Source organism: Sciurus carolinensis, chromosome 14, assembly GCF_902686445.1.
Source record: "Sciurus carolinensis chromosome 14, mSciCar1.2, whole genome shotgun sequence".
Classification (NCBI taxonomy): domain Eukaryota; kingdom Metazoa; phylum Chordata; class Mammalia; order Rodentia; family Sciuridae; genus Sciurus; species Sciurus carolinensis.
Genome location: NC_062226.1, coordinates 8684451 through 8712386, shown reverse-complemented (window position 1 = coordinate 8712386; position 27936 = coordinate 8684451). Strand labels below are relative to the sequence as shown.

The window sequence follows — 27936 nt, the reverse complement described above, 5'->3', positions numbered from 1 at the left end:
CAGGCAGGTACAGATATTTAACTCAAAATCTATATCGGACATGCATGCGTAGCCACTCAATAAATACAGGAAGCACTAACCCTCATGCTTTACGCAGATAAACCTGCCTGGTAAATAAAATTTGAAAATAGGAAATGATGAGGTGTGGTCTCTACTCCTGCCCTAGCCCTGTCTGAGTTTATCATTGCATTGGCAAGTAGCCTTTTGTGGGTTCCACCGGTCGCATGGGTGACTTGCATGTAGCATTTTGATTGTACCTATTTAGGAGGCTGCAGTCTGTTCTTTCTGGTTTTCTTTTCCCTGCTGCTGTACTGGGGATGGAACCCAGGGCCCCCTGCATGCTAGGCAAGCACTTCACCATTGAATCACATTCCTCAGCCCTGCCTTTTCTGATTCTAGGCTAGGTAAGAATGCTCCTCCTACCTGCCTACTTAGGCAGGGTGTTTGGTTTTCTTTCGAAGCAGTAACTGGCCTTGAGAGATCTGGCAGACCTGTAGTCAGTGGAGTTTAATTGCTACAGAAGGAGGTGGAATTTAACTTGCTCTTTTCACTGCTTCTTATTTAAAAGTGCTTATTAAGTTCATTTACAAAAGGTGTTGCCTTCTTTATTTGCTTTCTGGTGCACAGCTAGGCCACTTGTGCTGCTGGGCGAGAGCTCTCCGTGCTGCACCTGTCTCCTCGGGCCGTCAAGAGGCAGTCTGCAGCACAGAGTAATTCCATTCCCCGCTTTCACCAGCAAGAATCAGGGTCATTGTCAGTGTTTAGCTTTGAGTAAGTACCCATGTGAGCTGGGGTTAAACAAAACAAAAGGATCTGCCAGTCCTCTAGGGGATGGAGCCTCCTTTGTTTCTGGCCGCTGGGTCTGTGTGCCTCAATACTGCCAGTCTCATCTGCTTTTTTGCTAAGTGCCCACTCTGGGCCAGGGACCTCTCCAGGGCCTTCTTTTACTTCGATGCTCTTAGTTCTTGCACCAGTTCTGAGAGTGTCAGTGTCATGACTTTGTTTATAGTAAATTGAGACTCCAGGAGGTTTGGTTTCTTGCCCTAGGTCACCAGCTAGAAAGTGATGGAGCCTGAACTCAACACTCTGCCTTTGCCCCATGCCCAGAACACTTCTTCTCTGTGTTTGCAAAGCTCCTTGCGTGTTTGCAGAGCTCAGCCTCAGCATGGTAGAGGCAGTACACTTGGAAGCCGGCACCTCCAGAAGGACGGAGCACAAGGGAGAGAAACAGAAGCTGTCGTTAGACGTAGTTGCGCCTGCGCCATCCTCAGTGGAGCTGTTGGTGTCTGCTCCGCAATCAGGCAGCTGGACGGTGGACTTACGAATGATGCGCTTTTGGGTTCAAGTCGAAATTGCCTCCTGAGAGCAGGCAGGGACCTCAGTTTTCAAACCACACTTGAGAAGAGCAGAGGCCAGAGGTGATCTGAATTCTTGGTCTGAGCAAAGGGTCAGCCAGCTCAGGTGTGTGGTGCATGGCTCAGGACAGTTGCCACACATTCTGGTTCTGTTTGCTGAGACTTTGTATTGTTTGCTTTAAATACTAAGTTTGAATTCTGTGCTTTCTTTTTCCTTTTCTGAACCAGGACCAATCCACCATGCCTGAAGTCAAAGACCTTTCGGAAGCCTTGCCAGAGACGTCCATGGACCCCATCACGGGAGTCGGGGTGGTGGCTTCCCGGAACCGAGCCCCAGCAGGCTATGATGTAGTGAGTCAAGACGCTAGTTTGTACACTTTGCTCACTGATTCAGCAAATATTTACCTCCTGTGTCCAAGATCTTCTGACCCTGTGTGTAAGATGTGCTTCTTCCCTCTAGGAACTTAATCAGAGGGGGAGACCATTGCCAATGGGAGGGCTTTGGGAATGTCCTGGTTGGGAGTCAGAAGACCTGAGCCCACCAGGGCTATATCCTGACTTTGGCCGTTGAGTTGTTTGACCTCAGTGATGGTTATTTTTACCTTCTGTAAAATTAAGGGGTTGGGCTCATTGTTTTCTAGTTGTCATATTTCATGTACAAATGCTACAGACGTGTTGTCAGACACAGTGTAGCTCTTTGCAGTTCACAGAAATTCCCTACCTGAGAACTCTTTCAGTTCTCGAGTCCCTGAAAGTCTGGGAGGACACATAGTTTTATCTCCATTTTGTCAATTAAAACTCAAGCCCCAAGAAGTGAGGTGACAGAGCCCCAGTCTGTGGACAGGGTGACTGATCAGGACCAAGCACCACACTCGGGGGAGCACTTGCTTTGTCCCAGGCCTCTGAGCTGTGTGCAGGTCAGGACTGGCCCTCCTGTTAGTTCGGTAGACAGATTCCAATGTGGGTGGAGCTTAAAAAGTGCAGAGAGACACGAGGGGGGTTAATGGTGAATATCATAAGGTGGTCTTTTTACTTTCATTTTGTTTACATTTTATTCTTGTTCACTGAAAATGTGTGTCAAGAATATATAAGAAGAGGAGTACAGGTCTCCTTAGCCAGCACAGAAAGCCTCACAGCGATTAGGTTAGCATCTGGCGTTGCGAGGTAGGACCCTGGTTGTCTGTCCTGAAGAAGCCCCGAGGCAGGGATTCTCAGCCCGGCGAGGTTGAGGTTTCAGGCCAGACAGTCTGGCAGCTCTGTGCTGTGGGGCTTTCCTGTGCCTCACAGGAGGCTGAACATCCCTGGCCTCCACCCAATTGACGCCAGTAGCAATGCCCCTCCTCCCTCAGTGGAGATGATTTCCAGGCGATCCCAGGAGGAGGGGAGGGTGGGCAAAATCAGCCCCAACTGAGAACTGCTGGGGTCAAGCAGCCTGTGCTGGCTTGGTCAGTGTGGGTCTGCGTGCAGAGTGCAGGAAGAGGGGCCTGTTAAAATGTTCCACATCACTCTCCCAACTGTGCGAAAGCTTTTAAACATTTTAAAAGTGAAGAGGAGGAGGGGATCGTCTTTTGACAAAGATTTGAGTCTTTACCTGCTGCCTGTCTTCAAAGCCCTCTTGGAATGTATAACTTTCCATAAAACAGAATCATTAGGTATGGCTTTGTGCCATAAAACTCTTGGGAAAGCTAATAAAAATGTTCCTGATTTGAGAAGCGAAAGTGTCTTTGGATGAGTTAGGTCGTGAATCAAGACAGACTGAGTGCCCGCAGTGTGGGAGGACAGGCTCCGGGCTCCAGGGTCCCTGTCCTGGGAGGCCTCGCAGGAGCCCTGGGCCTGGAGAGCCATTGGGCTGCTGCTCCTTGGTGGATCTGCATCTCAAACACTCCATTTGCACCTTTGGGGTCATCTCGAGTGCTTGGCTAGTGGGTGGCAGATGGCCTTTGATGGTTTGGTTTTCTGAAAGTCTCGGGGAGCCTGACAGGAGCACGATCCATCCCTATCATTTTCTCCTAACATCTAGCTCAGGGCAGAAGAGCGCAGTGTCAAATGAGTAAAATTAATAAGCACATTTCATGATCATGCTGTACCATGCATTTTAGTGGAAGGTGAGCAGGGCAAGGGGCTCGAGCTAGATCGCCTGGTAATTACCCAGCCTCTGCACGGCCAAGAGTGGAGACGTCCTCGGGCTCCCTCTAACAGCCCTTTCAGGGAGAGGGTGGGAGTTGTCTCTTTGTTCCGATCCCGTTTCATATAAGCATCTTGTTCCCCAGAGGTCTGGCCCCAAGTTCAGGGGGAATGGAGGGGAGGGCTGGGTGAGAAGGGCACCTCCCCGGTCTTCTCCTCTGGAGCTTCGTATGAAGTCGGGTGTGTTATGGCGGCCGTGCTGCAGGAAGGTTTGAGTGCTGAGGAGGTCCAGAGGATGCAGAAGCCCTGCTGCAGATGGTGGCGAGACCCCTCCCTGTCTGTCGCATGGGCTTCAGGGTTAACCCCATGCACAGGTACGTTGAGCACAGTGACCCTGCAGTCCTGCAGGTCAGGCACCAGATGGCTGCTGGCCCTGAGTTGCACAGCTGCTTTAAAGTCGGTTTGGATGCCAAAGGTGCATTTATAAAAATGTAATTTAATGACTTGGCTTCTCTCTGAGTCAAGAGCAGCTTCTTAGGTTAGGAGACTGGGAACTATTTGCTAATACTGTCCCTATTTCTGTGGTCTTTTCTGAGATAGTCTCCTCTTTGTGTCCTGCAGCCACCCTCTCAGATCTGGGAATGACTGGGGCTGAGGTTCTATGCTTTCAGGGGTTGGGTGGGTCTTGTGGTCCTGGGACGCCGCAGTACCTGGTGTCATGGCTCTCTGTTGCTGGTGCCTGGCATGGGCCAAAGGCAGGGCATGCCGCTTCATCTTACGGAGTGGAAGGTTTTGGAAGCATCGTAATGCAGTGAGAGGCACTGCGTGCTACAGCCCATCACCAGGGTTAGACTTTGAATTCCAGGCTGCGCTGGACTGCCAGTGTCTAAGGGCCATCGTGCTGGACCTCAGTGAGGATCACTGTGGGGCATTATTTCCAGTGACATATGTCCCACCTCTTACGTACATCCATTTGCCTTTCTGAATGAGTGTGCAAAGCCTGGACCAACGTCACAACACTGGGTGACGAGATGGCCCTGTACCATCATGCCTGCGAGGCTGCTTTTCCACATTTCCCTCACTTTTTTGGTAAAACCGTGACTCATCCTTTGAGACCCATTTGCACAGCTCTTTGGAAGACTCTCCGTTAGCACTGCTCTTTCGTTCCTGTACTTGGTTTCACAGTTTATATGGGCCACCGACTGCTGTACAGTCCAGTATTCTGGGGAGTTGGGCTCCATGAGGTGAAAGGTCAGAGACGAAGACAGACAGATGAGGCCAGATTACAGCTGAGAGTTCTGAGCCATACTGTAGAGTTTAGTTATTATTCTGGAAGGAGGGTCAGTGGAAAAGAGGTTCTTAGTCAAATTCGTGTTTTCAGAAGTTCACAGGTAAGTACAGAAGGGAAAACAGAGGAGATAGATATTGAGGCACATGGGTGAGTTTGGAGGCTGTTAGTGCAGAGAGCCCGGGGCCTCACCCTGCACCCACAGTGGGAATGCAGCGAAGCAGGTCTGAGGGAAGCCGGGTACACCCGCTCCGAATGCTGGAGCTGGGCGCGGAGGTGAGGAAAGGGAAGGGTCAGAGTGACACAGCGATCCCCAGCCGGGCAGCTGGGGAACACGGGTGTTCTCTGTTGGGCATAGCCACGTGGGTTGGGGTGCGGGGGAGAAAAGTGGGCGGTTTTGGACACATCAGTTTGACGCACTCGTTCAGAAGGTCAAGGTCTGGAGAGAGGTCTGGGGTCCTTATCATATAGCAGGGACTGGGCACTGCTGGCCTCAGCCAGGGGGACGCTGCAGAGCCAGGAGACACGGTGCGTCCTGCAGGCCCATGTTGGAGTCCCATGCATGGTCACGATTGAGGACGGGCAGAGGCGTCTCAGAGGCAGGGCTGGCGTGGACTTACGTGAGTGGGAGATGGCTCTGAGAGAAGCAGTGTGGATGACCTTGGAGGACAGAGGCGGGCGGGAGGTGGCGCCAGAGATGGCGTGGCTTCACGGCCTTCTCCTGTGGCGTAAGGGGGTTGGTGTTGAGCAGGGTTGTGGGGGGCCGGGGGATGCAGGACCAGGAGTCCAGGAGGTCATATTTGGTTAGCCTTTGCTCCACCCGCTGCCGTGGGCCAGGAAGCCATCCTCGGATCTGCCTCTTGAGATAAATGAACGCAGGCCTGTGGGGAGGGACCCTTAGTAAATGGAGACCTCCAAAAACAAGTTGGTTGAGCTGTGTCTTCAGTTTAAGATCAACAGAACCTTCAGTGGATACTTGTAAGATATTAGACTTATTATAAATCAAAATTCACCCACCTGAGGATCCCACACAATATGCCCACAGTGATTAATAGCTAGACAGCTAGACTGTTGGTCCAAAGAGGAGCCTCTGACCTTCATGTATAGGTGGTTGCCATGGGACTTGGTTTCCAAGGAGTTTTGTAAACATTTTCCAAATCATCAGAATCTAACAATGGCTCAACTGCTTAGGCAGAGGTGAGTTTGCCCACATCCCTCTGAGCGTGAACTCCTTTGCTGTCCTTACCTAAGACTACCTGTGCCTATCGACGCAGCTCTTTCTGTGAGGAATGTCAGGACCTGATGGTTCCAAGTTGAGCCCCGCCCACTGTCCTCCACTGTCTCTGGTGGCACTGACCATCGCACAGGCAGCGTGTGGACTAGTTGTCAACACTTTCCCTCCCTCCCTCCTCCTCTCCCTTCTGCCTTTCTTCCAACAGTGTTTAAACTAACTGGGCAATAAAACATGACTTGAAACTGTCGGGCCTACATAATTTATAACTCCTGAAATGTATTAGGAGTTTTCTGAATAATTGGAGTTTCAAATGCTTGAACTGTGAGATGCGAGGGGCAGTGTTAGTTGGCTTTTCGTTGCAGTGACAAAATATCCACCATAGACAACTTAAAAGGGAGAGAGACTTGTTTGGGTTCATGGCTTCAGAGGTTTCAGTCCACAGTCCGCTGGCCCCATCACTTTGGGCCTGATTTGAAGCAGAATGTTGTGGTGGAAGAAAGCCACACAGTTGATGGCAGCCAGGAAGGAGAGAGAGGGAGGGAGAGAGAGAGAGGGAGGGAGGGAGAGAGAGTGAGAAAGCTGGCATGCCCCCGGTGACCCACTTCCTCCAGCGAGGCCACCTCCTGCGGTTCCACCGCCTGATAATCCACTCAGCATCGAATCCTTCAGTGGATTAGTCCGTGGAGGAGGTCAGAGCCCTCCGGATCCCACTTCTGAACATTGCTGTACTGGGAACCAGACCTTCGAGGGACACTTTATATCCAGACCACCACAGGGGCCTCAGGGTTCTAGGCCAGATCAACTCCTCTCTGGGCCAGTGGGCTGGGTGGGGAACAATGCAGGGAGCAGAGGGAAGGGTCTGTTTGAAACCCTAAACCTGCCAAAGAAGGGCTGTTTTTCTCTGACCAAAGTAGGAAAAGAAAACAAACAAACCCAACTCCTCAACGTTGAAACGGGTTCAGATGTGCTTGTGTTTGATGCTCAAGGAATTAAAAGAAAGGCCCTGAAGAGCACCGGAAGATGGTCACATGTCTTGCTAGAAGCATATGGTAGCGACCAAGTGGGAAATGTGAGCACTGGCCACTGCTGGCCCGCGATCTCCAGAAGGCTGACGTGCTGGGAGGCCAGGAGCAGGCAGGAGACACCGGAGACACCCCTGTTCCTCCCGGCCAGAGCCCCAGGTGGTCACCCTCCGCTGTGGCCGTCTCCAGAGCAGGTGCCAGAAGCAGGGGCAGCAGCTTGCTCCTGGTCTCTCAGAGCCTGCTGGCCAGGCCTGCCTCGCTGCAAAGCAGCCAGGACCTTGAGTCCACCTCCCAGTTGCTTTATTTTCAGAACTAGAGCTCATTTTGGTAAAAGGCACCAGGTGTTCCTCCTTTTTGTTTTGATAGAAAATACATTATATGGAGATTTACTGAAAACACGGAAAGAGGTTTCACGGCCAGCCTCTGGGCCTTTGCTTCTTGTGGCCTGAATAGCAGCCTGCTGTTAACTGTCTGTGGTTTCCCTCCACAGTCCCCTTTGTCCCACTGAGTCCGGTCCCAGGGGACAGAGCCGTTCCTGGGTGGGGGCACATGCTCTCAGCACAGTGCCCTGCATCCAGGGGTGCCCAGGAGCCAACGTTCTGCCTGACCTCTTGACGGTTCCCCCAGAAACCGTGCTTCCTCTGCCTGCTTGTGGAGGAGGGGTCTCCTCTCAGCTTGCCTCCCCTGCCGCCAGGGAGGACCGAAGGATTGAGTTCCCATAAGCACTTACTATACAGTTGGTTCCAGTCACTCAAGTGTCCTATTCACTATTTAGAAAGGCTTTTAACAGTAAAGCCTCACATAATCAAAGGAAAGGAAGAGTGGCTTGGTTTAATCTGTTTTAAAAAAAAAATTCAACTTTTTGTTTTGAGCCAGTCGTGGACTTACATGCACCTTGAAGGAGTAATGCGGAGCAATCCTGTCTGTGCTTTTACCCATTTCCCCCAGTAGTGACATCTTGCAGACTCTAGTACAATACCACAACCGGGACATTGACATCGGGCAGTCAAGATACAGAATGTATCTGTCTTCAAGTATGCCCAGGATTTTGTTTTATGTCAGGGGTGGTGTGGCCAATAGATCAGGGGAGTCAGTTCATTACTCGGTTCCCAGAGGGGACATGCAGGGCACATGGGGAAGCACCAGCGTGGTACAGAGGCAGAGGAAGGCAGGGAGAGCAGGGGCAAGAGCCTCTGTGGTGGTTTGCCTGGGTCGGGCAAAGCAGGAGGAGCCTGCTGACCTAGGGCTGTCTAGATTGGATGATTTGGGTGGGCTCAGGCTGCAAGGGTGGTCCCTAGTGTCAGGTGTCTGGACCCAAGGTTGTCACGGGGTAGAAGATAGAGTTCTGGAATGCAGGAGCCTGATGGCAGGAAGCTGAAGGGAGTTTGGACATAGGATTGGTGGTTTGCATGCCAAAGTCATCAGCAGGATAGGAGATAGCAAGTCGCTTCACTCACTGCCTCTAGGGATGGAGGAGCTGACCTGGGAAGAGATGGCGCTCCAGGGGCCTGCAGAGCTGGACGTCAAAGTCTCATACAGTCATGGGAAAAACCCATCCTATGGGTCCCATCACCAAAAGCACCCCTCACATCGCCCCTCTACAGCTACACGCTGCTCCTACCCACCTCCTCTGCAACCCTGATCATCACTGATCTGTTTTTTTCTATACTTCGGTCATTTCAGAAATGTTATGTAAATGGAATTATACAATACATAACCTTTTGGAATTAGCAGTTTTTCAAGACCTCAGCATAATTCTCTGGAGAGTCATCTAGAGAATCTATTGCATGTATCAATACTTGGTTCCTTTTTATTGATAAAGTTGTTCCATGGTACAGATGAACCATAATTAGCTTAACCATTCACCCACTTAAGGACATCTTGGTTGTTTCTAGTTTGAAGCAATTATTAATAAAGTTGCTCTAAATACATTTTTACGCTTTGGTGTGAACCTGTCTTTATTCCTCTGGAATAAATTGGTCAGGAGTGCATTTGCTGCATCATATGATAGTTGCATGTTTAGTTGTTTTTTTTTTAAATGATAAACTAGTTGCCCATGTGGCTGTAAAGTATGATGTATACAGGTTCTCCATATCTTCCCGGCATTTGTTGTTGTCAATATAGATATTGACATTGTGTGTGTGTGTGTATTTGTTTCTGCTTTTCTGACAGGTATGTATCAGTAACTCAATCAGTTTTAATTTGTGTTTTCCTGGCAGCTAATTATTTTTTTTTATGTGCTTATTTGCCATTTGTATATTCCTGTAGATTTTCTCCTGTTTTTTTTTTTCTATAGTTTTCATGGTTTTACATTTAACATCTAAGTCTGTAATCCATTTTTTACGCAATTTTTTTTTTTTTATTGTTTCCTTTTAACCTCCTTTGGAAGATCAAATCTCAAGCACCATCTGTGAGAAAGGCAACTTTCTGTTTTGATCCTTAGTCAAAAAGCAGTTGAACTTATTGTGTGGTTTTGTATTTTGTTCTCTTCTATATATCAGTTCCTCTGCCTGTACCACACAGTATTGATTACTGCAGCTACATAGTAAGTCCTGAAATTGGGTGGAATCTTTCCTTCTGCTTTATTCTTCTTTTTCAAAATTGCTTTAGCTATTGAAGTTGTCTGCCCCTATAAATTTTAGGATAATCTTGTCTATTAACAAAATCTTTTGTTGGGATTTTGATAGGCCTTAATGTTAAATCTGTTTATTAATTTGAGAAGAATTCATATCTTTACTATATTGAGTCTTCTAATTCATGAATATTTCTTTAGTTCTTCTTTGATTTCTTTCACCAATATTTTGTAGTTTTTAGCCAATAAGCTGTCTATATGTTTTGATAGATTTAAATTAAGTACTATATTTTTTTATTTTAAGTGATTGTAAATGGAAGTGTCCTTTAAATTTGATATCCAAGCATTCATTGCTATTATGTAGAAATATAGTCAATTTTCTTATGTTTTTCTTATATCCTGTGATCTACTGAATTAACTTATTAGTTCCAGTTATTTTTGTAGATTCCATGGTATTTTCTACCTGGACATTCTTCCTTTCCCATCTGTATGCCTTTTATTTCCTTTTCTTGTCTTATTTCCTTCTAACACAATGCTAAGAATAGTAGCTACTGATCACCTACTGAGTTTTCATAGATGCATTTTGTCAAGTTATGAAAGTTCCTTTCTGTTTTCTTTGAGAATTTTTATCATGAATAGATATTAAATTTTGTCATTATTTTAAATGCATCAATTGATGTGATCACAAGATCTTTTTTCCATTTTCTGTTAACATGGTAGACTATATTCCTTGTTTTTTTAGTATTGAACTGGTCTTCCATCCCTAGATTCAGTCCCACTTGTTCATGGTGTATAATTCGTTTTATTTGTTGCTGAATTTTCTTTGCTAATATTTCGTCTTTTAATTGGATTATCTAGACCATTTACCATTTACACTTATTGTAGTTATTGATATGTTAGGACTTAAGCAAACCATTTTATTTTTTGTTCACTGTTCATTCTGGTTTTCGTTTTGTGTTTTCTTTTTCTTGCCTTCTTGTGGGTTAGTTGGACATTTGTTAGAATTCCATTTTGGTTGATCCAAGCGTTTTTAAGTGTATCTGTTTGCATAATTTTTTTAGTGCTGAGTCTATACTTTACATTGTGTGTGTGTGTGTGTGTGTGTGTGTGTGTGTGTGTCTGTATGTCTTTCTGCCTTTCTGCCTTTTTTTATGACAGTCTACCACTGTTGTCATTTTAACAGTCTAGATGAAATGTAGAATTCTTACTTTATGTTCTTTTACCCTCCCTCATTGGCAATGTAATTGTCCTAAATATTTCCTATAGATATATTTAGAATTGATCACACAATGTTAAAACTTTTGCTCCCGTCATCAATCCTAATTTAGAAAAGACAAGAGAATGAAAATCTTTATTTACTCATATTTTTGCTTACCATGTTTTTTTGTTTGTTTTTTTAAACTGAAAATGTCAGTTTTCTCTGCTGTTCATGTGGGCAGTCCCTACTGTCCCCAGCTCACTGATCCATCTTCTCTCCCCACTCTGCTGAGCCCATCCACTGGGCTTGTGTCAGTTCCTGTATTTTCCATTCTCAAGTTTCAGTTTGGTTCTTCTTTGTATTTTGGGTGCTGCTTGGATGTGGTTTGAGTGTGTCCCCAAGGCTTCATGTGTTGAAGTTTAATTGTTTAATTTCCATCATGAGACGTTGAGAGAGTAGAAATGATTGGACTGTGGTGTTTGGAGGTGGGGCCTGTGGGAAGGGTTAGGGTTAGATAACTCCTTAGGACCCAGCCTGACCGGGTTATAGCAGGAAGAAGAGGGAGAGGCCAGAAGAGACACAGCACATGCAAGCTCCGCCCCTTGTGCAGGGCCCATCACCACCTAGAGACCCGGCCAGCAAGAAGGTCATAACCAGCTGTGACCTCTCGACCTTTGACCTTCAGCACCATGAGCCAAAGAAAACCTTTCATTAAAATTTACCACATCTATGATATTATATTATTGGCAACAGAAAATGGGCTATACACCATGTATTTGCTGAGACTCTTTTTTTATTAAGTGTGAATGCTTTTTATGACATGTGCTTTAAATTTTTTTTTTTCAGGTAAGGTTAATGGCTGTGTCATCCGGGTTTCACTATCTGATTGCCATGTTTTATTCCTTCTGAGATCCTTCCATTTCTTGATATGATGGATAATTTTTTATTGAAACCTGGACATTTAGGGTATTATGTTATAAGGCTGGATCTTATTTAAATCTTCTCTCTTAGGTGCTTTTTTTTTCTTTTTGTGATACTAGGTATTGAACCCAGGGCTTTGTGCATGCTAGACAAGCACTCTACCACTGAGTTACATGTCTAGCTTTTTTTGTTTTACTTCGAGACAAGGTCTCACTAAGCTTCCCAACTGAACCTCTAATTTGCAATCCTCCTGCCTCGGCTTCTTCAATAGGCATGAGCTACCATGCTTGGCTTTGCTAGCATCTTGTGACACTGCCGCGGTTGGAAAAGGCAGGAAGTGCCATCTCTTTATTGCCAGGTAGGAGTAGAAGTCCAGTTTCCTTGCTGGATGTCACTGGCACTCAAGGAGGCAGGGCTCCCTGTCACTGCTGGGTGGAGGTGGGAGTTCTAGCTGCCCTGGTTTCTGCATTGACCTCCTTGGTAGGAGCAGCTCATCACGATGCTGCTTTGGGCCTCTGTTGCCTGCACGGGACTGGGAGGTGGCCTTGGACGTATCAGCATCACCCAGTGGAGCTGGGGGTGGGGAGGGGTGCTCATTACTGCCCAGGGGGGATGAAAGCCCTCGCTGTTGCTCTTTTTAGGGGCTTCCTCTGACACCTCCTGGAAGTCTGGGCGCCTTAGAGGCATGGATGGGACAGGGCCTTTTGTGTCTTGTTTGGTGTCTGGCCAGAGTGGAGTGGTTATTACATACAAGTCTTCTGTTTGCTCGGCTGCCTTGGGCTGGAGAGAGCAGGCTTTGTTGGGTCCTTTTGCTTTTCTCTTTTCGTCAGTGTCTATTGCTGTGTCTAGGTTGCCGGTCTCCGTAGCTCCCAGTCTGGTGTACGTGAGGTCCAGGGAGCTCACTTCTGTGTTGTTCCTTGGGTCCTGAGTTCCCAGCCAGTCTGCCCATTCTCACCTTTGAGAGTCTTCCGTTTCTTGTAATTCCAGGGTTTTTATTTATAAGTAGTGAGAGGAAAGGGGAACGTATATCCACCTCATATTCCTAGAAGTGGAAGTATGGGCTTGCTTTAATTTTATGTTAATTCAGGGTCTGTCAGAATCCGTTCATTTCTAAGCCCTTGCTGTTCCGCACACAAGAAGTGTGCTAGCATTTGCATACAAAACACTCACCAGTTCCTTCCTAAAGTCCAAGAAACTCTAGGTGCTTTGGACCTCCTTTCTTGTTTTTTGTGGTCTACATTTGCTGTATTTAAAAGTTGTTTGCAGGATGGGTGGAGCACATTGGCACGACCTTGAGGATTTGGGAGAGGAGCTGTCATTGAGGGTTGAGGTCACCACGTGGTGTCTCCTGTAGGCAAGATCAGCAGGTGCCCTGTTCGGGTAGTGTTCCCCTTCAGGGGCCTCTCCACCGGTCCTTCATTCACTATTCATTCACTTGTGTCTTTGTAAAGGACTGTTTTGTTTTACTGGCTCAGTATTATATAAATACATTCTCACTGTAAGAGATCCATGTGATCCCGAAGTCCCTGTCACCTTCCCTGTCCCAGAGGTAGCTGCTGTTGACAGTGTGGTCCCTCCGCTTCCAGTCCTTTTCCTACCGATTGGCAACTGTGTTTCCAGGGAGAGGAGCTGTGTAGTTCAGTTGTCAAAAACCTAGGCTCTGGCAGCCTACCTGGGTTCAGATCTGGGCTCTGCCACTCGGCTCTGTACCGTGGTCAGGCCACTTCACCTTGCAGTGTCTCTGCAGTGGCTTAATAAGAACTTTCCTGGCGGAGTTGGGGTGAGGATTGGATGAGCTGATATTCTTCAAGTACTTAGAGCAGCTACAGGCACCATGCTGATTGACGTGACATGTATCCGAAGTCACGTCCCTTGACGTTGCTTTTCCCTGGGCATCACGTGTAGGGAGTCTTTGCCTGTCGTGACCTACAGCTCTGCCTCGCTCTTCGTGACGGCTGTTTTCCCACGTGGAGAACGGTGTGGTTAACCACTGCTCTGCGGTGCCCCTCTGGCTATGGACAGCTGTGCTGTGGTGAGCGCCCGTCCACGCCTCTCGGGGCTGCCGGTGGAGCCCAGGCTGTGCACGTTCAGACCTTCTCAGGAGCACAGCCCCGTGGCACCCCCAGGAAGCAGTGCTCGGGAAGTCCTGTTTACCTTCCGCCTTTCGTCCCTCTGCATTAACAGTCTTTATGATTTTTCAAGTAGCTGGTTGTGTGACCATGTGGTTCATTAGTAATGCACATGAGGATCTTCTCATGTTTATTGGCCTTTTGTGTTTTCATTACCAATTTTTGGTTATAGTTGACTCATTTGGTTGGCTTTTCCTTATTGAAAAAGGATTCCTTCATGTATTCTACATATTGATCCTTTGCCTGTTATATAGATGACAGATATTTTTCTCTCAGACCACCTTTGTTTTTGGATTTGTTCACAGTATCAGTCTTTCTTGGTAAGTTTGTTCGTCTTAGGAAAGTTGTGTAGCTGTTGTGTATTCCCGTTCATCAGCCTTTCTTCCCTACCCCTGCTTTTTTTTTATCTCAATGCTTGATGCTTTAAAAGATTTGTCTAGATGCTAAAACTAGGATTCAAAGTTTTAATGAAAAACAATGTATTTAAAGAGCCTCAAAGTACCGCCTACAAAATACTTATTAATTCCAAAGGAATAAAAGTGCAGAAACCACGCTGATCCTTCTAAATGAGTATCCGATTTAGCATTACCACAATGAGAATAGCCATCATGTCCTCCTGACATGGTATCCTGAGAAGGACATAGCACATGAATTAACACACAGAAAAGCTGTGTACGCATCACATGTGCCTGTCAGCATGTACCCATGTGACACCTGGGAAAGAGGGGGAGAGTAAATGGAGTAAAGTGTTTGGATTTTAGGGAATTTTTCACATTATTTCGGTAACATATCTAAATCTGAAATTATTTTAACACAAAGCCTTTAAAAAACTAAAGAAAACTAAGAGATACTCTGACTATCCTAGGATAATATTGTGTATTTGTGGCTCACATCTCATTCTTTTGCAGGGTGGCGGGTACCAGGGATTGAACCCAGGGGCACTCAACCACTGAGCCACATCCCAACCCTGTTTTGTATTTTATTTAGAGATGGGGTCTCACTGAGTTGTTTAGGCTGCCTTGAACTCTTGAGCCTCCTGCCTTAGCCTCCCAAGCTCTGGGATTACAGGCGTGTGCCCCGTGCCCGGCTCATCTTGTTTTGTTTGGATGTGCCTTTTACCACCCAGCTCTGTTTTGGAGCTGAGCCTCAGGTGAAGTCTAACTCCCCTCCCCCATGTGAACCCTCTCTGAGCGCCTCCTCTCCCCGTGGGCTGCCATTATCCTGTCCAAGGCCCCTGCATGCTCAGGATGGTGCTTTCATTCCACCCAAAGCTCATTTCTGTCCCAGAGGTGAAATCCAGAGCAGCTTCTTCTGCGTGCTGGTGAGGCCCTTATGCTGAGAACCTGCGTTGGAACCATAGGGAAGTAGCTTTACTGATGCCTCCTTCAGAGACCTCTCCACCCCAAGCCAGGGCTGCGTGGGGGTGGGCTGGCCCTGGGGGTCTGCAGCTGTGCCCTGCAGGTCAGGGGTGGGCCCACAGCAGCCATGGAGCCATATCTGCTGTGCTGCAGCAGGCCTGGCACGGCCCTGCCCACGCTCAGGTCCAATCAGATCATACCAATAGCAAAGCACGCCCGTGACGTTCAACCCCAGCTGTTGTGCTTGACCCAAATCCTGTGTTAAGATGATGTCACGGCTTCTTGCTTATGACCTCAGGCCTGCAGGCTTCTACTGTTTGAATGCAGTCTGGTGATCACAGTGAGAAATCTTTTTGCAGTGTGGCATGTGCTTGGGCGCCAAGAGGGGCATTTTCCAGGCTATTTCTCGGGCGTACTCTGCTGCATTCATCTATTGAACCTATTATATAGTAGCACAGTTTCAATTATTGAAAGTTTATAGGGTGTTTTTTTTTCAAAGTTAGCAATTCCTTGATTTTCTAAAAATGGAGGTGAAATTGCCCATAACATAAAATTAACCATTATAAAGCGCACAGTTTGGTGGCATTGAATCCATTCAGGGTTGTGCAATCGCTGTTTCTATACAGTCTCAGCACATTTCTTTCTCACCACTAGGAAACCCTCTACCTGTCAAGAAGCTGCCCTGGCCCATGGCCACCCCAGTCTGCACTCTGCAGAGAGCTTCCTACTCTGGATATTTCATAGAAATCGAGTCATGTATTGAGACCCTTTTAGTTGGGCTCCTTTCAGTTAGCATGTTTTTATAGTATGTCTGATATAACTCTTTCCTTTTTCTCTTCTTAATAAATGTTTGGTTATTATCACATTATCTTTTCTAAAAGAACTTCAGGTCAACTTGTCCAATTGTACAAAACATTGTTTTGATTCTCCGTGCAGTGGCACTGAGTTAATAAGTTGATTTGAGGGGAATCAGCATGTTTATAATATCAGGCTTTCCCATCTCTGAACTGGTCTGTTTTTGTTTATTTAGGTCTTACTTTACATCCTTCAGTAGAGTTTTATGGCATTCCTCATTTGTCATTCGTGTCATTTTTGTTTGTGCTTTCTTTTCGTTTCTGTTGTGTGTGGGTTGTTTGTTTTACTAGCTTTATTGAGATATAGTTGACATACAATATACTGCATAGATTGAAAGCGTACTGTTCGATACATTTGGGCGCATGACTGTCTGCCCATAAGATAAGGAACCAGCCTCCCAGCCCCAGCTTGTGGTCAGTCCTTTTGTAAAGCATTCCTCACTCCCTACCCCATCCCTAGGAAACCACTGGTCTACTGTCATGGTAGACCAGGTTGCATTTTCTAGAACATTTTATCACTTTTTCTTTTTTGGTCTGACTTTTTTCTCTCAGAATAATTATTTTGAGATCATTCACGTGTGGAGTGTGTCACTGGTTTTTCCTTGTTTGTTTACCGAGTGGTTCTCCGTTGTTCTCCTGTGTGGAAGTGGTTCACCCCTGAGGATTATTTGGGCTGTTTCCAGGCTGGGCAGTTAAAAATCAAGCGGCTGCAAGCGCTCATGTACACCAGTGGAATGGCTGGTTCGGCTTTGAAAGCAGCTGTGGACCCCGTGCAGGGGGTCACCTCGCATTACAGTCCGCCTTTAGCGTTCCACTTACTCTACATCCTTGCCACCTTGGCCTGTCATTCCTAATGTGGCCATGCCAGGAGGTATGTATTTATTTATGGGCGTAGTTTGTGTTTCTCGAATAACAAAGATATTGAGCTCTTTTGCTGTTAGTATATCTTCTGAAGGTGATTTGTCCAAATTTTTTAACCTATTTTTTATTGTGTCGTCTTATTCATTTGGAAAAGTTATGTTTATTTTAAGAGCAAGTCTTTTGTTGGATATATATTTTGCAAAAATTTTCTCCCCGTCATTAGTTTGCCTTTTATTTTCTTAACAGTATGTTTGAAAAGCAGAAGTTTTAAAGTTTGGTATCCAGTTTACTAATTTTTTTCTTTTATGACTAATGTTTTTGTATTACATTTGAGAAATCTTTTCCAAACTCAAGGTTAGAATTTCTCCATCTAATCCTTCTAAAAGTTTAATGGCCTTTCTCTTATGTTTATGTCAATGTCTTTCAAGTTTATTTTATATATATATAGTATAATATATGGATCAGGGGTCCCTTTTTTATTTTGTGGTCCAATTGTAGCACCCTATCTTTAAAGATTATCCTTTCTTCATTGAATTACTTTGATACCATTGTCAAAAATCAGTTGATCATGTATGGATGTGTGGATTGCAGGGTATATTCTTTTGTATTATTTTTTCAAAGTCATTGTGGTTGTCCTAGGTCTTTTGAATTTTAATATAAATTTATGAATAACCTTGCCAATTTCTACCAAAAAAAAAAAAAAAAGCCTGCTGGGATTTTGAATGAGGCTGTATGAAATGTATGGGTGAATTTGTAGATATTTGATAGCTTAACAATTTTGGGTGTTCAGATCGACGAACGTGGTATATCTCTGCATTTATTTAATTTCTCTTTATTTTCTCTCAGCAGTCATTTAGTTTTCAGTGTACAACTCATGCCGATTGTCAGATTTATCCCTAGGCATTTCATATTTTTGATGCTATTACAAAAGATATTTATTTTAATTTTTCTCTATTTTTGTGTATAGAAATAATTGATTTACTTTAATTTTTATTCCATTCTTGTTTATAGAAATGAAGTTGATTTTTGCATATCAACTTGGTATTCTGCATCTTTATTAAACTCACTTATTCTCAGAGCTTTTAAAAGAATTCCATACAGTTTTCTACTTAGACATTGATGTTTTCGGTGTGTAAAAATGATTTTTATTTCTTCCTTTCCAGCCTGTATGCCTTTTTATTTCTTTTGCTTGTCTTACTGCACCAGCTAGAACGTCCAGTACAGTATTGACCACAAGTGGTAAAATTAAACATCTTCGCCATGTTCTAGATTTGAGGACAGAATTTTCAGTATCTGACTGCTTAAGTATGGTGCTGCTTGAAGGTTTATTTGTGGATACTATTTAATAGGAAGTACCAGTCCAGAGAGTTTTAATCATACATGGATGTTGAATTTTGTCAAATGCTTTGTCTACGTCTATTGAGATGATCAAATGGTTTCTCTTTTTTAACTTTTACAACAATGAACTATACTGATTGATACCTGAATGTTAATCTAGACTTGTATTTCTGGAATAAATACCATGTAGATATAATATACATTATATTATATTATATTATACATTTCTTTTTAGGTTTACTAAAATTTTGTTGAGAAATGTTATGTATATGTTCATAATATTTGTTCATGATGTGAGAAGTATTAATTGATTCGTGATTTTCTTTTCTTATAATGTCTTTGTTCAGTTTTGACATTAGAGTAATATTGGTCTTACATAATGTGTGGAGAAGTGTTCCTTATCTGTTTTCTCAAGAATTAGTATAAATTTAGTATTCTTTCTAAGTGTTTGAAGAATTCACCTATGAAGCTCTCTGGGCCTGGATTTGGAAAGGTTTTTAAAAATAGTTTGATTTTTAAAATAGATACTATGCTATTCAGGTTTTTATTCTTAAATAGTCTTGGTAATTTGTCGTGTCAACAATTCTCCATTCAGTACACATTTTCTAATTCCTGGTCATAAAGTTGTTCATAGTTTTCCCATAAATTATCATCTTTTTAATGTCTGTGAGGTGTGTAGGATATCCTCTCTTTAACTTCCATTTGTAATGAGGACTAACGTCATCTCCCCTGTTTTCCTCCTTAGGCTGCCTACAGTTTTTAATCAGTTTTATTGATCTTTTCAAAGGTGTGCACCACCATTCCTCGTTCATTCTAGTTTTTTAAGGTGGATGTTTTGGTCACCAATTTGAGACCTTACTTCTTTTCTAACATAAACATTTAATGCTATGAATTTCCCTCTAAACTCTGCATTAGTTGTCAAATTCTATCATGTTTATAATTTTAATTCCATTCACAATACTGTCTAGTTTCTTTTATGATATCTTCTTTGACCTGTGATTTACTTCAGTGGATGATGTTTTATTTTCATATGTTTGGGGATTTTCTAGATATTTTTCTGTTATTGATTAATTTAATGTCATGTGATGAGAGGACATAGTTTTCTAGCCTAGAATAAGTGCAGCAAACTTTTTTTGAAAGGGCCTGAGAGTAAATATTTTAGGCTTTGTCAGTCACATATGATCTCTTTCACACATTATTATTATTTTTCACCTTTAAAAATATAAAGGCTATTTTTAATTCTTAGACCGTATACAAACAGACTGATAACTGGACTTGGCTTGTAAGCAGTGGTTCATTGATCCCAGGCTAGATTGGATATATGTTTGGTAAATGTTCCATGTGCACTTGAAAAGAATGTATATTCTGCTATTGCTGCAGTTGACAATTCTACAAATGTCAACCAGGTCCCATTGGTTGATAGTATTATTCAAGTTTTCTGTGCTTTCGCTAATTTTCTGTCTGTCCATTCTTTCAATTACCGAGAGATGGGAATTGAACTTCTGTTTTTTTTTTTTTTTTTTTGTCTTTCATCTTTCTTACTGTGTGCTTTAATCAGAGTTTTATAGTTATACATAGTAGTTGGTTGCATCCTGACAAACTCATACATGCATGGAAACCAATTTCAGTACATGATCCTCCCCTTCCCCTCCCCCTCTCCCTCCCATCCTCTCCTCTCCCATCTCCTTCCTCTACTAGACTTCCTTTCATTCATCTATTAATTTATATTTGATTGGTTCTTTGTCCCGACCCGCGGGACATCAACGCGGAACGGCAAACCTAAGAGAGAAGGAATGAAGGGACAAGAGACGCAGGGAGAGGCAGCAAGACAGGAATTCTGATCAAGCTGCAAATTTTTATTGTTCACACAGGGGTATTTATATGCTCAGGGAATGAGGGGTATGACGAGGTGCAGCCTGGTTGGCTGTGTTCTTCTATTGGGCTCCTGATAGGCTGCAAGTTCCCGCCGGCGGGAAGGTGAGGTTCGCAACGGCGGGAAGGTGAAGTCCCGGAAGAGAAGCAGGGACGGCACCATAGGCGCCATACTGTCAGAATTATCAGCCAGGAGGAGGGAGGGGCGCTGCTGCTTATTGTAAAGGTCAGAATGTTCTCAGAATGAGAACTTCTTGGTCCCTGACAGTTCTTTACGTTATCTTCCCTCCCCCTTTCCTTTATTTTACTCTAGCTTCCACATATGAGAGAAAACATTAGATTTTTGAGTTTCTGAGTTTGGCTAATTTCACTTAGCATGATATCTTCATTTCTGTCCCTTTACCAGCAAATCCGTAATTTCATTCCATTTTTATGACTCCGTATATGTATCTTGCAATTTCTTAATTCATTCATCTATTGACAGGCATCTGGGTTAAATCCATAATGTAGCTATTGTGAATCGTGGTGCTATAAACATCAATGAGGCTGTGTAGCTGTGGTATGTTGATTTTAGATCTTTGGGGAAAATACTAAGGAGTGGGATAGCTGGCTCATGTGGTGGTTCTGTCCCTAGTTTCTTGAGGACTCTCCATACTGCTTTCCAGAGTGATTGTACTAGTCTGCAGCTCCACCAACAATGTACAAGTGTACCTTTCCCCCATAGCCTTGCCAGCATTTATTGTTCTTATTCTTGATCATTGTCTTTCTGACAGGAATGAGATAAAATCTTGGTATAGTTTGAATTTGCATTTCCCTGATTGCTAGAGATGCTGAACTTCTTTTTTTTTTTTTATATATTGTTGGCCATTGTGTTTCTTCTTTTTGAGAAGTTTCTGTTTAGTTCTTTTGCCCATTTATTGATTGGGTTATTTGATTTTGTTTTGGTGTTGAGTTCTTTGTGTATTCTGGATATTAGTCTCTTATCTGAGGAGCAGGTAGCCAAGATTTCCTGCCATCCTGTAGGCTGTCTCTCTCCATGCTCTTAATTGTTTCCTTTGTTGTGCAGAAGCCTTTTAGTTTGATGGCCCCCCAGTTATTGATTCTTGGTTTTATTTCTTGCACTTTCAGGTCTTGTTAAGGAAGTTGGTGCAAGTGCCTATATGATGGAGTGTTGACCCAGTTTTTTTCTTCTAGCAGTTGTAAAGTTTCTGGTGTAAATCCTAAGTCTTTGACCCATTTCACTTTGAGTTTTGTGCAGGGAAAGAGGCAGGGGTCTAATTTTTTCATTTTTCTACATAGAGCTGTCCAATTTTCCCAGCACCATTTGTTAACAAGGGTGTCTTTTCTCCAAGATTTTTTTTTTTTGGTGCCTTTGTCAAATATCAGAGGATTATAGGTATGTGGTTTGTCTCTGCGTCTTCGATTCTGTGCCATTGGTCCATGTGTCTGTTTTGATGCCAATACCATGCTGTTTGTGTTACTACAGTTCCGTAGTATTATTTCAGATCAGGTATTGGGATGCCACTTGCTTCACTTTTCTTGCTTAGTATTGCTTTGACTATTCTGGATCTCTTATTATTCCAAATAAATTTAAGATTTTTTTTTTCCTAATTTGTGAAATGTCATTGGTATTTTGATAGGGATTTCATTGAATCCTTATATTGCTTTTGGTGGTGTAGTTATTTTGGCAATACTGATTCTGCCTACCCAAGAACGTGGGATGTCTTTCCATTTTCTAAGGTCTTCAAATTCTTTCTCCAGTGTTCTATGGTTAGATTAATTCACAAGGTTTTTTTTTTTTGTTTTGTTTTGTTTTGTTTTTTTGAGGTTATTGTGAAGGGGATGGGCTTCCTGATTTCTTCCTTATCTGAATCACTGTTGACATATAGGACATCTGTTGACTTATGGGCATTAATCTTGTATCCTGCTACTTTCTCAAACTCATTTAGAAGCTCTGGAAGTCTTCGGGTAGAGTTTTCTGGGTCTTCTAGATATAGGATCATATTGAAGGCAAATAGAGAGTTAGACTTCTTTTCCTATTTGTATCCTTTTGATTTCCTTTTGTTTCCTGATTGCTCTGGCTAATGTTTCAAGGACTGTACTAAGTAGGAGTGGTAAGAGTGGACAGTATGGTCGTGTTCCTGATTTTAGAGGAAATGCCTTTAGTTTTTCTCCTTTTAGTATGATGTTGGCTTTGGGTTGGTCATAAATGGCCTTTACAATGTTGAGGTAAGTTCCTTCCATCCCTAACTTCTCCAGCATGTTTAACATCCATGACTGCTGGATTTTATAAAAAGGTCTTTTCTGCATCTGTTGATTTATGTCCTTAATTCTGTCCTACGTGGTGAATTAACATTTGTTGATTTGTGTATGTTGAACCAATTTTGCATCCCTGGAATAAACCCACTTGATCATGGTATATTATCTTTTTGATGTGTTTAGTTTGCTAATATTTGATTAAGGATATTTTCATCTATGTTCATCAGGGATATTGATCTGTAGTTTTCTTTTCTTGATGTGCCTTTGTCTGGTTTTGGTATCAGGGTTATATTGGCTTCATAAAATGTATTTGGGAGTGTTCCCTCCCTTTCAATTTCATGGAATAATTTGAGAAAGACTGGTGTTCTTCTGTAAAGGTCTGTTAAAACTCAGCTGAGAATCCATCAGATCCAGAACTTTTCCTTTTTGGAAGGCTTTAATTGCTGTTTCAGTTTCATTACTTGATGTTGGTCTGTTTAGGTTTTCTAAATCTTCCTGATTCAATTTGGACAGGTCATATGTGTCTAGAAATTTGTCAGTATCTTGCAGATTTTTCCAGTTTATTAAACTAAAATATTTCAAAATAGGTCCTGACAGTGCTGAAGATTTCAGAAGGTTCTTTGGTGATATCTCCTTTTTCATCTCTGATCTCGTTGATTTGGGTCTTCTCTTTTGGTAAGTTTGTATAAGGGTTTGTCAATCTAATTTATTTTTTCAAGGAACCAACTCTTCATTGATTGATCCTGTGTATTTTCTAATTCTTAATTTCATTGGTTTTTGGCTCTGATTTTAATTATTTCCTGTCTTCTAGTGGTTTGGTGGTTAGTTCTTATTTTTCTAAGGACTTGAGGTGGGCCACAAGCTTATTTATTTGGGATCTCTCTAGTTTTTTAATGTAGGCATTAAGTGCTATAAATTTTCCTCTTAAAACTGCTTTCACACTGTCCCAGAGATTTTGATAAGTTGTATCTCTGTTCTCATTTGTTTCTAAGAACTTCTTGATTTTTACTGTCATTTCTTTATCTAAGAGAGTGTTGTTTAATCTCGTGTCTGTGTGGCTTCTATTATTTTTCTTGCTCTTGATTTTTAGCTTCATTCCATTGTGATCAGATAAGATACATAGGATTATATCAGTTTTTTTTTTTTTATATTTGCTAAGGTTTGTTTTGTGCCCAGAATATGATCCATTTTTGAGAAAGTTCCATGTACAACTGAGAAGAAGCAACTGTTTTGGGGTGGAGTATTCTGTAGATGTTTATTAGGTCTATTTGATTTATAGTGTTATTTAGATTGTAGATATCTTTATTGGTTTTACGTTTTGATAACCTGTCTATTGGTGATATGGGTATATTGAAATCACCCAGTATTATTGTGTTGGGGTCTATGTAGGATTTAATGTTGTAGAGTATTTTTTCCATGTAATTGAGTGCATTGACATTTGGGGCCTAAATGTTTACTATCATTATATCTTCTTGTTGGATTGTTCCCTTTACTAGATGTTGTGGCCTTCTTTGTCTCTTCCGATTAATTTTGCTTGAAATCTCTTTTGTCAGATCTGAGAATAGCTACTCCTGCTTATTTTCTTGAACCATATTCATGGGATATATTTTTGCCATCCTTTTACCTTCAACCTAGGGATATCTTTGCCCATGAGTCTCTTGTAAATAGCATATAGTTGGACTTTGTTTTTTAATCTATTCTGCTAATCTGCATTTTTAATCGGGGAGCTGAGACCATTAACATTCAGCATTTGTATGGATATGTGTTTGTGGTTTCCTGCCAGTTTTGTTTTTTGCTATATTTTATCCTGTCTGGATTCTCATTTAGTGGATTATTCTTCTGTTGAACTTCCTCTGTTTGGGAGCTTTGGGAATTGTTTTTTAGTTCCTCTGTTTGTAGTTTATCTTTGAGTTATTGTTTGTAGTGTTGGCTTGGTGCTCATGAATTCTTCTAGTTTATTATTGTCATGGAAAGTTTTCATTTTGCCCTCAAATTTGAAACTGAGCTTTGCTGGGTGTAGTAACCTTGGCTGGCAGTTGTTTTCTTTTAAGCCTTGGAATATCTCATTCCGAGCCCTCCTTGATTTTAGGGTCTGAGCTGAGAAATCAGAAGTGAGCTGTACTGGTTTGCCTATAAAGGTGACCTGATATTTCTTGCAGCTCTTAATATTTTTCCCTTATTTTTTCTGTTAGGCATTTTGATTATGGTATGTCTTGGCGAGCTTCTCATTTGACAAGGTCTAATTGGAGTCTTGTAAGACTACTATATATAGATGTCTATCTCGTTTCTGATGTAGGAAAAGTTTTCTGTAACTATCTCATTTAAATGTTCTTTATGCCTTTAGTTTGTATCTCCATGTTCTCTTCTGTCCCAATGAGTCTCAGGTTTGTTCTTTTAATGTTGTCCCAGAGTTCTTGTATATTCTGTTCATGCTCTATAATTTTTCCCCTTTATTGCATTCTGTGTATCAAGATTATGTACTTTGTCTTCAAGGACTGACATTCTGTCTTCAGGAGCTGAAGTTCTATTCACTGTGCATTATAATCTGTTAGTGATACCTTCAAGTGAGTTTTTAATTTGATTGTGTCTTTCATTTCTAGGAGTTCTCCTTGGTTTCTTTTCACTGTTTCTAGTTCTTTGCTGAAGTGATCTTTCACCTCCTATAATTGCTCTCCTAATTCCTTCCTTAGATCATCTTTTAGCTCAGTGAACATTTTAATAATCAGTTTTTTTTTTTTTTAATCTTTCTCTGGGCTTTTATCTACCTCACTGTTTGTGGGATCTTTTGTTGGGGGATGTGGATTTTGAGGGGAGAGTTGTTTGCCTGTTTTTTTGTGTCTTTAGAGCTCTTGGACTTGTGCATCAATTTAGGTGGATTTCCCTTCCTCTTTTGTTGTGTGTGTCCTTTTGTGTGTAATTATCTTATTTGTTGTGGGACTTCTCTCTGTTTTTTATGTTATGAGTAGATGCCAAAGAATGGGAGCTGAGTTCCCTCTCTGGTTGTTCCTCCTTGGGTCCCTGCTGTTGGTTTGGGGCTTTTGTGTCTTTACTTCTTTGAATTGGAATAATGCCAGAGAATCTTTAGTTCAGCAGCAGTATCTCTAGCCTGTGAACCATTAATGTCCCTTTAGGTTCCCAGCACCTCACAATTGGGGTGACAAAAACAATACAATAGTTGCAAACAATACACAGCATTAGAGTAAATACCCAGGTCCTGCTGTCTATGTCTTTGTATTCAAAGTGGGTTTTTTATAGACAGAATATTATCCCGTCTAACAATTCCTTCCTTTTTATTGGGGTGATTAAATCATTTATAGTTAACATGGTTACTGATGTGATTGGGTTGAGCTCCACCAATCTTCCTCCTTGTTTTCTGATTTTCCCCCCACTCTGTTATTTGTTCCCTTTTCCTTATTTTACCACCATCTCTCTTTCTCTCTTTCTTTTTAAAATGAAATCCCCCTACCTCAGCCTTCCAAGTGCCCACCATGTATTTGATGATTTATTTTTATCCATTCTGTTTCCTCTACTGGCTCACTACTTCAGCCTTGTTTGTTTGCTTGTTTCTTGGTAGTAGCTTTGGAGGTTGCATCATAGATCTTCAACTTACCATAGTCTCTCTTTAAGTAATGTACCACTTCATGTATAGTATACCATTTATTTTTCCCTCCTGGCTTTTATATGATTATCTTCATGCCTTTTTCTTCTGTGTGTGCTGTATATCCCATAATACATTGCCATCAGTTCTGCTTTAAAAATTTATTGTCTTATAAAAAGACTTGAGAAGTGTAATACAGTCCTTTATAGTTGTCCCTGTATATCACTATTTCTGGTGCTTTTCATTGATTTGTGTAGATCCAGATTTTCATCTATTATAATTTTCTTTCAGCCTGGAGAACTTTTCTGAACATTTCTTATATTGTTCTGTTAGTAGTGTATTCTCTCAGCTTTTGTATGCCTGGGAAAGTTTTTATTTCAACTTCGTTTTTGAAAGATATTTTCCCTGGGTACAGGGTTCTCAGTTGGCATTTCCTTTCTCTCTTTGAAAGGTGTTGCTCCATTATCTTGTAGCTTGCATTGCTTCTTATGAGAAGTCTGCTGTCATTCTTATCTTCCTCTCTATATAGGGGTCAGTTTTCTCAGGGTACTTTTTAGATTTTTCTCTACCACTGGTTTTAACCATTTTGATAATTATATGCTTTGTTTTTTTTTTTTCTTTCTTTTTTTAATTAAAAATATATTTTTAAAAAATTTTTAGTCAGGGTCTTCTAAGTTTTTTTGGGTCTTGCTAAGTTGCTGAGACTGGCCTTGAACTTGTGATCCTTCTGCCTCAGACCCCCTAGTCTCTAATTAGAGGTGTGGACAACTGTGTCTGACTGGTGTAGTTTTCTTAATGGTTATTCTGCTCAGAGGTTAGTGATCTTCTTGATGTTGTGGATTTATAGTTGTCCTCATATTTGAAAAAATGTCTGTCCTTTATTAAAAGATTTCTTTTTCACATCCTCCTTCAATGAGCCTCTAATAACATGTCTATTAGACCATTTGATATTATCCCATGGGTTAAATAGACAAAAAAATATGTGGAAGGAAACAAAAAGGATAAAATCAGAAAATAAAAATAAGAGAAAAGGAGGGGGGATTGAGAATTGAGTCTTTGTAAAAAGCAGAATAGATAAAACTGGCAGATTTAATAGTAAAAGGAAAAAAATGATAAGCAAAATTTAGATTATAAGAACATTTGAAAATTATAAGATGCTGTATAACTTTTATATACAACCATCTATGACTAAAATTGAAACTCTTGATATGTTACATTATTTCTACTGCTATTTATGAAGAAATTCTTTAACAAACCTGTATCCAAGCCAGATGTGGTGGCTCAAACCTGTAATCCCAGTGGCTTTGGTTGAAGCAAGAGAATTGCAAGTTCAAGGCCAGACTCAGCAATGTGGCTCGGCCGTAAGCAACTTAGAAAGACCCTGTTTCAAAATTTAAAAAAATATTTTTTTAAAAAGACTGGGGATATGGCTCAGTGGTTCAATCCCTGTTTTTTTTTTTTTTTTGTTTGTTTGTTTGTTTGTTTTTGTTTTTTTTAAAGTGCATCCAAGAAAGATATTGGAAGTGTTGTTAGATACTTATTTCCAACAAGAAGAACGCTAGGTTCAAAATGTTTTCTGTTAATGTTCCCCCAAATTTCCAAGGAACAGGTAATTCCCACATCATGCCAGCTGTCCCAAAGCTTTGAAAAAAGGTGTTAAACTTCCTACTTCATTTCAGAGAGCTAATTTAATGATGCTGATTGACATTGCTATTGCAGACATTGTATTCTTTAAGTCGATATCAGTTATGGTTTGCATATTTTGTATAGAGGAAAACTGATTTTTAAAATATAAATTTCTCTTATATCAACAACCTCGTTGAATTTTCTTATTGCTTCTAATTTCTACTTTGTTTCCTGGCTTTTCATGACCCTTTGGATCATGGTTTGGGATAGCAAGCCAGCAAAGTCTGTGTGTTGGGAAATTCTGTCTTTGCAAATTCCACCATGTTT

General features: G+C 42.1%; 1 protein-coding gene across 3 annotated transcripts in view; it reads left to right on the top strand.

The window, feature by feature from the left end:
- The window catches only part of Mvb12b (multivesicular body subunit 12B), a 159340-nt gene that overhangs the window by 12004 nt on the left and 119400 nt on the right, over positions 1–27936 (top strand). For all 3 annotated transcript variants that reach the window (XM_047524881.1, XM_047524882.1, XM_047524883.1), the window contains exon 2: positions 1584–1706. In XM_047524881.1, the coding sequence (XP_047380837.1) occupies positions 1584–1706 (123 nt within the window). The remainder of the gene's footprint in view (positions 1–1583; positions 1707–27936) is intronic.